The 12,032-nt window shown below is 45.2% G+C and overlaps 1 protein-coding gene across 5 annotated transcripts in view; it reads left to right on the top strand.

Annotated features, from left to right (window-relative positions):
* The window catches only part of rnf123 (ring finger protein 123), a 259,771-nt gene that overhangs the window by 100,016 nt on the left and 147,723 nt on the right, over window positions 1-12,032 (top strand). For all 5 annotated transcript variants that reach the window (XM_090242045.1, XM_090242042.1, XM_090242043.1 and 2 more), the window contains 2 exons: window positions 4,024-4,163; window positions 9,243-9,431. In XM_090242045.1, coding sequence (XP_090098171.1) covers window positions 4,024-4,163; window positions 9,243-9,431 — 329 coding nt within the window. The remainder of the gene's footprint in view (window positions 1-4,023; window positions 4,164-9,242; window positions 9,432-12,032) is intronic.

Below are 12,032 nucleotides of genomic sequence, written 5' to 3'. Positions count from 1 at the left end.
CGAGACGCCATATGACAAGGCCCCAGAGCGAGAGAGACTTGAACTGAGTTCCAAATGTTACCCTATTCCCGATAGGGTGTGATTTGGGACACAGCTTAATGAAGAGGCTTTGGGTTGATAGGCCCTTGTGAAACAACCTGTTGGTATTTGTTTCATTTCGCTGTTGTTGATATCGTCCCCCAAAAATGTTTTGCATGTCAGAACTCAAGTTTTCATGATGTATAACTTAAAGTACCGAAATACAGTTCTTTTTTTTGGCATCATAACGACTTTCTGTATTTTTAAAATGATCGATCTTAACTTGATTGCTGACATACTAGACATTTCGTTTTTTGGGGGGAAGGACTCTGTGTGTGTTTCTGTGTGTGTGTGTGTGTGTGTGTGTGTGTGTGTGTGTTTCTGTGTGTGTGTGTTTCTGTGTGTGTGTGTGTGTGTGTGCTGTTTATCTCATATTAGTAGTGATGGTGCAGAAGGAAAGGTCCTAGTGGTCAGAAGTGACAGAGGAAATTCACAGTAAAGATTTCCTACTATTGGACAGGACTGGTTTAAATGTGGCGTCACGTTACTGTACATGCTGCGGTATGAATGCCCTTACGTATAGAATAAAGAGAGTCCTCACAACATTGACTCTGGAAGAGGACAGGATGTCAGTCAGTACTGCTACTTTTATACAGGATGTGACCTCACCCTCCCTGTCCCCATTTGTATGTATAGTCTACCATTCTGATCAGCTTCTGCTCATCTGTCACTCCAGTGTTTAATTGCTAAATTGTAATTATTTTGGCGCTATGGCCTATTTATTGCCTTACCTCCCTTATCTTACCTCATTTGCACACAACTGTATATATATACTTTTTCTATTGTATAATTTACTGTATATTTGTTTATGTGTAACCCTGTGTTTGTTAGTGTCGCACTGCTTTGCTTTATCTTGGGCCAGGTCGCAGTTGTAAATGAGAACTAGTTCTCAACAGGCCTACCTGGTTAAATAAAGGTGAAATAAAAAATCAAAGCCTTTGGCTGTGGAGGGAAACATCATGTATCTGTGGAGGGAAACATCATGCATCTGTGGAGGGAAACATCATGTATCTGTGGCTGTGGAGGGAAACATGTATCTATGGCTGTGGAGGGAAACATGTATCTGTGGCTGTGGAGGGAAACATGTATCTATGGCTGTGGAGGGAAACATGTATCTGTGGAGGGAAACATCATGTATCTATGGCTGTGGAGGGAAAGATCATGTATCTGTGGAGGGAAACATCATGCATCTGTGGAGGGAAACTTCATGTATCTGTGTGGATGACAGTGATGGGTGCAGGGAAACATCATGCATCTGTGTGGATGACAGTGATGGGTGCAGGGAAACATCATGTATCTGTGTGGATGACAGTGATGGGTGCAGGGAAACATCATGTATCTGTGTGGATGACAGTGATGGGTGCAGGGAAACATCATGCATCTGTGTGGATGACAGTGATGGGTGCAGGGAAACATCATGTATCTGTGTGGATGACAGTGATGGGTGGACTGGAGGAGGTGTGAAGGCAACGTTTGTAATGAGAAAGGAAAGGAGAGATTGGGCAGGGTAATATAACAGACTGTCCATCCATCAATCCCTTATCCAATCTCCCCAGACAATCCCTGGGTGGGAGGAGGGGGGAGACATCAGGCAGAATAATAGAACATTACCCTCCATCAGCTAGGTGGGAGCCAGAGGAGATGAGCATCTATTCATCCATACAGTACACCTGCTTCACGCTGTTGTCCTCTGTCCGAAAACTCTCCCCTGCTGCCCAGTACATCCCCCGGTTAGTCTCTTTAGGCCAGTGTGCAGCCACACAGCGTATAGAATATTATTGTGTGAAGTTAATTAAATCTAAAGGTTATCTCTCCTTAAAGAGCGACAACACTGTCCTGCTCAATGATTGGTTGGTACGCTTGACGAGGTTTATTGAGAATCCCTTGTCCTTCAAGAGCGACGATACAATGCTTTTGTCATGTGGGATGTGGATGTTTCTCTCTGTTGCTCTCTCCCTCTCTGTGATAAGGTGTTACATTTACAGCCTATCCTCCACAGTACGGGATGAGAGGTCCTCCACAGTACGGGATGAGAGGTCCTTCACAGTATGGGATGAGAGGTCCTCCACAGTATGGGATGAGAGGTCCTCCACAGTACGGGATGAGAGGTCCTCCACAGTACGGGATGAGAGGTCCTCCACAGTACGGGATGAGAGGTCCTCCATAGTACAGGGACAGAGGGGGATGCTTTACTTTCCTACTTGTACCACCAGACATCTAGCAAGCATGTTACTTTGGCTTTATCGCCTGGTAATTCAGGCTTCACCCACAGCCTCTGGCGTCCTGCTTCACCCACAGCCTCTGGCGTCCTGCTTCACCCACAGCCTCTGGCGTCCTGCTTCACTCACAGCCTCTGGCGTCCTGCTTCACCCACAGCCTCTGGGACGTCCTGCCTCAGCCTCTGGCACGTCCTGCCTCAGCCTCTGGCACGTCCTGCCTCAGCCTCTGGCACGTCCTGCCTCAGCCTCTGGCGTCCTGCTTCACCCACAGCCTCTGGGACGTCCTGCCTCTGGCACGTCCTGCTTCACCCACAGCCTCTGGCACGTCCTGCCTCAGCCTCTGGCACGTCCTGCCTCAGCCTCTGGCACGTCCTGCCTCAACCTCTGGCACATCCTGCCTCAGCCTCTGGCACATCCTGCCTCAGCCTCTGGCACGTCCTGCCTCAGCCTCTGGCACATCCTGCCTCAGCCTCTGGCGTCCTGCTTCACCCACAGCCTCTGGGACGTCCTGCCTCAGCCTCTGGCACGTCCTGCCTCAGCCTCTGGCACGTCCTGCCTCAACCTTTGGCACGTCCTGCCTCAGCCTCGGGCACGTCCTGCCTCAGCCTCTGGGACGTCCTGTCTCAACCTCTGGCACGTCCTGCCTCAACCTCTGGCACGTCCTGCCTCAGCCTCGGGCACGTCCTGCCTCAGCCTCTGGCACGTCCTGCCTCAACCTCTGGCACGTCCTGCCTCAGTCTCGGGCACGTCCTGCCTCAGCCTCGGGCACGTCCTGCCTCAGCCTCTGGCACGTCCTGCCTCAGCCTCTGGCACATCCTGCGTCAGCCTCGGGCACGTCCTGCCTCAGCCTCTGGCGTCCTGCTTCACCCACAGCCTCTGGGACGTCCTGCCTCAGCCTCTGGCACGTCCTGCCTCAGCCTCTGGCACGTCCTGCCTCAACCTTTGGCACGTCCTGCCTCAGCCTCGGGCACGTCCTGCCTCAGCCTCTGGGACGTCCTGTCTCAACCTCTGGCACGTCCTGCCTCAACCTCGGGCACGTCCTGCCTCAGCCTCTGGCACGTCCTGCCTCAACCTCTGGCACGTCCTGCCTCAGCCTCGGGCACGTCCTGCCTCAGCCTCTGGCACGTCCTGCCTCAGCCTCGGGCACGTCCTCTCTCAGCCTCGGGCACGTCCTGCCTCAGCCTCGGGCACATCCTGCCTCAGCCTCTGGCACGTCCTGCCTCAGCCTCTGGCACGTCCTGCCTCAGCCTCTGGCACGTCCTGCCTCAGCCTCTGGCACGTCCTGCCTCAGCCTCGGGCACGTCCTGCCTCAACCTCTGGCACGTCCTGCCTCAGCCTCGGGCACGTCCTGCCTCAGCCATTGTGGTCCAGTGCATCTCTTTATCCAATCTGAATAGAACATGTCATGATGTGAAATCTGTTATAGTTAGTATGTCATGAGTATCATGCAGGGGGGGATATGTGTGTCTTTGATCAATCTATTCTGTTTCCTGTCATATCAACCCCCACTCTGCACAGCGTCATGCTATGAGTTAGTTAGGGCTGTATAATCTGCTGCTGGGGACTTGTGAATAAAACTAATTAAAACAGAAGACAAACACTTATTTTTTTATTTCTGTAAGTTTCATAACGTTTTGACATGGTGTTCCGTACCAAAAGGTCCTGCAGTATTCTCTCCTCTAATTGGTTGTGTGACAGTATTCTCCTCTCTGATTGGTCGTTACAGAGCCGTGCCCGTCCCTCCTGCTGCAGAGACACATGGCGGAGCTGCTCTCTCTGGATAAAGACATGGCCGCCTCCTTCCTCAATTCTGTTCTCAACCAGCTCAACTGGGCCTTTTCAGAGTTTATAGGCATGATCCAGGAGGTGAGCATAGAAATCGACATCACTTCCTGCTAGGGCTGACCCCAATTATAATTAGTCGATTGTTTGGTCGATAGGCTTTTGGTCAACCAACTTATTATTAATTTTTTTGTTGTCAAATAGATATATTTATTTTAATGGCAAACGAGAGACACCTGTGTGATTCGAGCCCGTCTCGGTGAACAAATCGTCTCGGTGAACTAATCCATTGCGGGGGCCGGCGTGAAGGGCACAGTCCAAGAAGGACAGTCTCTCTAATAATGCACGATGCAAGTGTCTCCCGCCAATTTGTGCGCACATTCATTGTTTAATAACTGTATTTGTGTGAATTGTTTACCTTGATTTGTTAGTGTCTTATCAATTCCCCGTTACATACGTCACCAGTAGTAGCCTACATGAACCGTTAATTCCTATCATTTCTCATCTACAATGTTTGTTTGGTTAAGATCATTTCTCTTAATGCATTCAATTTATTATTATTTATTATTATTATTAGTCTTTTAACGGTTTTCCTTGTCAGAATGGTCACTTTTGCAGAGCGCACAACCTATTTAACAAGTTTAGGTTTATTTCATTCTGTTGACGAGTTTCGTCAATTTAGTCATTGTATTTTGTTTGGAGCGCTCCTGTCAATGTTAAGTAAGGATGCACACACACAGAACTAGGCCTATAGGTTACCTGGCCTGATTTACGCATAGAAGTAGGTCTATAGGCTACCTGGCCTGATTTACACATAGAAGTAGGTCTATAGGCTACCTGGCCTGATTTACACATAGAAGTAGGCCTATAGGGTACCTGGCCTGATTTACACATAGAAGTAGGCCTACAGGCTACCTGGCCTGATTTACACATAGAAGTAGGCCTATAGGTTACCTGGCCTGATTTACACATAGAAGTAGGTGGTGACCACAGACAACTTCTCAGTTCCTTTGCTTCCTGGCTGATGTTTTGGTCACTTTTGAATGCTGGCGGTGCTTTCACTCTAGTGGTAGCATGAGATGGAGTCTACAACCCACACAAGTGGCTCAGGTAGTGCAGCTCATCCAGGATGGCACATCAATGCGAGCTGTGGCAAGAAGGTTTGCTGTGTCTGTCAACGTAGTGTCCAGAGCATGGAGGCGCTACCAAGAGACAGGCCAGTACATCAGGAGACGTGGAGGAGGCCGTAGGAGGGCAACAACCCAGCAGCAGGACCGCAACAACCCAGCAGCAGGACCGCAACAACCCAGCAGCAGGACCGCAACAGCCCAGCAGCAGGACCGCTACCTCTGCCTTTGTGCAAGGAGGAGCAGGAGGAGCACTGCGAGAGCCCTGCAAAATGACCTCCAGCAGGCCACAAATGTGCATGTGTCTGCTCAAACGGTCAGAAACAGACTCCATGAGGGTGGTATGAGGGCCCAACGTCCACAGGGTGGGGGTTGTGCTTACAGCCCAACACCGTGCAGGATGTTTTTCATTTGCCAGAGAACACCAAGATTGGCAAATTCGCCACTGGTGCCCTGTGCTCTTCACAGATGAAAGCAGGTTCACACTGAGCACATGTGACAGACGTGACAGAGTCTGGAGACGCCGTGGAGAACGTTCTGCTGCCTGCAACATCCTCCAGCATGACCGGTTTGGCGGTGGGTCAGTCATGGTGAGGGGTGGCATTTCTTTGGGGGGGCCGCACAGCCCTCAATGTGCTCGCCAGAGGTAGCCTGACTGCCATTAGGTATCGAGATGAGATCCTCAGACCCCTTGTGAGACCATATGCTGGTGCTGTTGGCCTTGGGTTCCTCCTAATGCAAGACTGCTAGACCTCATGTGGCTGGAGTGTGTCAGCAGTTCCTGCAAGAGGAAGGCATTGATGCTATGGACTGGCCCGCCCGTTCCCCAGACCTGAATCCAATTGAGCACATCTGGGACATCATGCCTCGCTCCATTGTCGTGGAAATTTCCTCTATTTACCAAATCATGGGAGCAAACCACACACACAAGTCAGAGTTAGTTATAAAAGTCCATCTTTAATTATATGAGCTCTATCACAACCCTGTGACTCTCAGATTGATTCAGTGTCTCCCAGTGAATCCTCTGAGAGCCCCCTTACAATGCAACTGAGTTCCTTTAATAGCAAAGACACACAGTCAGACAGCATAGACATAACTCATCGTTCAGCTTTGTCTCTTTCCCAAACCCAGAACCATAAACCAATCCTCTATTACAACAGGCATATATCAAATTGTCATTTAGATACAACCCACTCTAAATACAAACTCCTGGACAAACTCACGGAGAGGAGGGTGAGGCTATAGTTTAAGATAGAAACAACACTGCAACCCTTCTTTCCCCCACTAGAAAAGGTAGGGAGTAAAAGATATGTTTACACATGATGACACTTTGACCTCTCCCCTCTCAGCAGCCATGCAACTTAGTCTTGACATAGAACAGATACTTCAACCCTGCCCACAGTATTATACAAAAATACCATTCTGATGAGAATTAACTTACACACATTTGATAAATATAAAACATCTTACATATGTTACCAACAAATTCTGAATCTTCCCTAACACCATCCACCAACGCCACGTTGCACCACAGACTGTCCAGGAGTTGGCGGATGCTTTAGTCCAGGTCTGGGAGGAGATCCCTCTGGAGACCATCCGCCACCTCATCAGGAGCATGCCCAGGCGTTGTATGGAGGTCATACAGGCACGTGGAGGCCACACACACTACTGAGTCTAATTTTGACTTGTTTTAAGGACATTACATCAAAGTTGGATCAGCCTGTAGTGTGGTTTTCCACTTGAATTTTGAGTGTGACTCCAAATCCAGACCTCCATGGGTTGATACATTTGATTTCCATTGATCATTTTTTGTGTGATTTTGTTGTCAGCACATTCAACTATGTAAAGAAACAAGTATTTAATAAGAATATTTCATTCATTCAAATCTAGGATGTGTTATTTTAGTGTTCCCTTTATTTTTTTTAGCAGTATATATATATATATACAGTGACTTGCGAAAGTATTCGGCCCCCTTGAACTTTGCAACCTTTTGCCACATTTCAGGCTTCAAACATAAAGATATAAAACTGTATTTTTTTTTAAAGAATCAACAACAAGTGGAACACAATCATGAAGTGGAACGACATTTATTGGATATTTCAAACTTTTTTAACAAATCAAAAACTGAAAAATTGGGCGTGCAAAATTATTCAGCCCCTTTACTTTCAGTGCAGCAAATTCTCTCCAGAAGTTCAGTGAGGATCTCTGAATGATCCAATGTTGACCTAAATGACTAATGATGATAAATACAATCCACCTGTGTGTAATCAAGTCTCCGTATAAATGCACCTGCACTGTGATAGTCTCAGAGGTCCGTTAAAAGCGCAGAGAGCATCATGAAGAACAAGGAACACACCAGGCAGGTCCGAGATACTGTTGTGAAGAAGTTTAAAGCCGGATTTGGATACAAAAATATTTCCCAAGCTTTAAACATCCCAAGGAGCACTGTGAAAGCGATAATATTGAAATGGAAGGAGTATCAGACCACTGCAAATCTACCAAGACCTGGCCGTCCCTCTAAACTTTCAGCTCATACAAGGAGAAGACTGACCAGAGATGCAGCCAAGAGGCCCATGATCACTATGGATGAACTGCAGAGATCTACAGCTGAGGTGGGAGACTCTGTTCTTAGGACAACAATCAGTCGTATATTGCACAAATCTGGCCTTTATGGAAGAGTGGCAAGAAGAAAGCCATTTCTTAAAGATATCCATAAAAAGTGTTGTTTAAAGTTTGCCATAAGCCAACTGGGAGACACACCAAACATGTGGAAGAAGGTGCTCTGGTCAGATGAAACCAAAATTGAACTTTTTGGCAACAATGCAAAACGTTATGTTTGGCGTAAAAGCAACACAGCTCATCACCCTGAACACACCATCCCCACTGTCAAACATGGTGGTGGCAGCATCATGGTTTGGGCCTGCTTTTCTTCAGCAGGGACAGGGAAGATGGTTAAACTTGATGGGAAGATGGATGGAGCCAAATACAGGACCATTCTGGAAGAAAACCTGATGGAGTCTGCAAAAGACCTGAGACTGGGACGGAGATTTGTCTTCCAACAAGACAATGATCCAAAACATAAAGCAAAATCTACAATGGAATGGTTCAAAAATAAACATATCCAGGTGTTAGAATGGCCAAGTCAAAGTCCAGACCTGAATCCAATCGAGAATCTGTGGAAAGAACTGAAAACTGCTGTTCACAAATGCTCTCCATCCAACCTAACTGAGCTCGAGCTGTTTTGCAAGGAGGAATGGGAAAACATTTCAGTCTCTCGATGTGCAAAACTGATAGAGACATACCCCAAGCGACTTACAGCTGTAATCGCAGCAAAAGGTGGCACTACAAAGTATTAACTTAAGGGGGCTGAATAATTTTGCACACCCAATTTTTCAGTTTTTGATTTGTTAAAAAAGTTTGAAATATCCAATAAATGTCGTTCCACTTCATGATTGTGTCCCACTTGTTGTTGATTCTTCACAAAAAAATACAGTTTTATATCTTTATGTTTGAAGCCTGAAATGTGGCAAAAGGTCGCAAAGTTCAAGGGGGCCGAATACTTTCGCAAGGCACTGTATATATACACATACACATATACAGTGCCTTGCGAAAGTATTCGGCCCCCTTGAACTTTGCGACCTTTTGAAGTGTTCCCTTTATTTCTTTGATATATTAAAATGTATCCCTTTTAAATTCAGGCTGTAACACAAAAGGCGTGTCTTTCCCTGTCCTGCGGGCCGTACACATTTATTAAAGGGATCGTGGCAAAAATCGCATTTGAATGCAATGCATATATATTATTTTGTACACACACACACAATTATTACCTTGCGATCTTCCTTGATGTTTTCATATAAGCTTAAGTATACACGTTTTCATCTACTCCCGAAGTGTCCTAAAATAGATAATCGAATAGCTAGATAGTAATAACAGAATTTAATGTGTTAGGGTAGTAGAGGGGGGAGAGAAGTTGCTTTATATGATTTTTGGTTTTTAGAAAGCCTGCTGTAAAGTACCTTATTTATCTCCCCTCCAGATTCAGCAGGCAGCTGAACGTCCCGAGCGTAACTTTGTGGACACAAGGCAGCTGAAGGTGTGCGCTACGTGTTTCGACCTTTCCGTCAGCCTGCTGCGGGTCCTAGAGATGACAGTCACCCTGGTCCCGCAGATCTTCCTCGACTGGACACGCCCCTCCGCTGAACTGCTGCTCAGACGATTGGCTCAGGTGAGACGGCACAGGATTTAATTTGTTGGTTAAGTGAATTGGTTGATTGAATGATTGGTTGATTAACTTGTTTGTTTTGGGGTATTGTGATGTCATAAGAGGACGTTGTCGCCGCAGCTCATCGGGTAAATATTTCACGGTTTGAAATGGAAGAGTGTAGAATGCTGACCAAGGCCACGTCCTGAAACGCTCCCTACCCTCTAACCCGTATTACTTCACAAAAGGACTTGGCCTTTGTCTCTACCGGCTGAATGTACATCTGAGGTTAGAGCGTTGGACTAGTAACCGGAAGGTTGCAAGTTCAAACCCCCGAGCTGACAAGGTACAAATCTGTCGTTCTGCCCCTGAACAAGGCAGTTAACCCACTGTTCCTAGGCTGTCATTGAAAATAAGAATTTGTTCTTAACTGACTTGCCTAGTTGAATAAAGGTAAAATAAAAAATAACTTACTGGAGTGATATGACATGGAAAGAGAATGCTATGAAGTCATCATATTATTCTGTGGTCCCGAACACAGAAGGCAGTGATTTAAAAAAAAAAAAAAAAAAGTTTTTTTATTTTCATTTAACCAGGTAGGATAGTATAGAACAAGTTCTCATTTACAACTAAGACCTGGCCAAGATAAAGCAAAGCAGTGCGACAAAAAGAACAACACAGAGTTACACATAAACAAACATAGTCAATAAAACAATAGAAAAATCTATGTACAGTGTGTGCAAATGTAGAAGAGTAGGGAGGTAAGGCAATAAATAGGTCATAGAGGTGAAATAATTACATTTTAGCATTAACACTGTAGTGATAGATGTGCAGATGATGATTTGTAGCGATACTGGGGTGCAAGAGGGTAATTAATAATATGGGGATGAGGTAGTTGGGTGTGGCTATTTACAGATTGGCTGTGTACAAGTGCAGTGATCAGTATGCTGCTCTGACAGCTGATGCTTAACGTTAGAGAGGGAGATATAAAGCTTCAGTGATTTTTGCAATTCACATGGGAAGGTAACCGCTCCTGTAGCCTTGCTGAATTCATTAACCCCCCCCCTATTGTCCATATCCGCGGCCCCGTGAAGATCAAATTAGCATAATACAAAAATCCCCATCAAAATCTGTCAGTTTAAGCTGGAGATATGTTTATTTTGCAATCCCAAGTCTCAATCCACCGCGTCCGTCTATCACACTTCTGCGTTGAAAAGTGTCTGAGCTAGACTGGTGTGTGGTGTGTTAGACCACGAGACATCCTGAAAAAAAAATCAAGTCTTCTCACTAAATCGTCTGTACGGTTTGACCTATACGTTAATATGACCCCTCTGTGGAAAGGTGAGTGTCGTACCAACAACGCACATGTTGGTTGTTCTGCTCGAGGTGTGTCTATCTGTTCTATGTAGTGAATCTGTTATTCAATGTGTTTCTATGGGCTAATAGCAGTAAGGACAATGTGTTTCTATTGGCTAATAGCAGTAAGGACTATATGTTGTTCAATGTGTTTCTATTGACTAATAGCAGTAAGGACTATCTGTTATTCAATGTGTTTCTATGGGCTAATAGCAGTAAGGACAATGTGTTTCTATTGGCTAATAGCAGTAAGGACTATATGTTGTTCAATGTGTTTCTATGGGCTAATAGCAGTAAGGACAATGTGTTTCTATTGGCTAATAGCAGTAAGGACTATCTGTTATTCAATGTGTTTCTATTGGCTAATAGCAGTAAGGACTATCTGTTATTCAATGTGTTTCTATTGGCTAATAGCAGTAAGGACTATCTGTTATTCAATGTGTTTCTATTGGTTAATAGCAGTAAGGACTATCTGTTATTCAATGTGTTTCTATTGGCTAATAGCAGTAAGGACCATCTGTTATTCAATGTGTTTCTATGGGCTAGTAGCAGTAAGGACTATCTGTTGTTCAATGTGTTTCTATGGGCTAATAGCAGTAAGGACAATGTGTTTCTATTGGCTAATAGCAGTAAGGACTATCTGTTATTCAATGTGTTTCTATTGGCTAATAGCAGTAAGGACTATCTGTTGTTCAATGTGTTTCTATGGGCTAATAGCAGTAAGGACTATCTGTTATTCAATGTGTTTCTATTGGCTAATAGCAGTAAGGACAATGTGTTTCTATTGGCTAATAGCAGTAAGGACTATCTGTTATTCAATGTGTTTCTATTGGCTAATAGCAGTAAGGACTATCTGTTATTCAATGTGTTTCTATGGGCTAATAGCAGTAAGGACTATCTGTTGTTCAATGTGTTTCTATGGGCTAATAGCAGTAAGGACTATCTGTTATTCAATGTGTTTCTATTGGCTAATAGCAGTAAGGACTATCTGTTATTCAATGTGTTTCTATTGGTTAATAGCAGTAAGGACTATCTGTTATTCAATGTGTTTCTATGGGCTAATAGCAGTAAGGACTATCTGTTGTTCAATGTGTTTCTATGGGCTAATAGCAGTAAGGACTCTCTGTTGTTCAATGTGTTTCTATTGGCTAATAGCAGTAAGGACAATGTGTTTCTATTGGCTAATAGCAGTAAGGACTATCTGTTGTTCAATGTGTTTCTATTGGCTAATAGCAGTAAGGACAATGTGTTTCTATTGGCTAATAGCAG

This window comes from Oncorhynchus mykiss, chromosome 7 (assembly GCF_057628025.1).
Source record: "Oncorhynchus mykiss isolate SJ-2025 chromosome 7, ASM5762802v1, whole genome shotgun sequence".
Lineage (NCBI taxonomy): Eukaryota > Metazoa > Chordata > Actinopteri > Salmoniformes > Salmonidae > Oncorhynchus > Oncorhynchus mykiss.
Note: the sequence above shows the minus strand (reverse complement) of the source record. Positions and strands in the feature narration are given on the sequence as shown.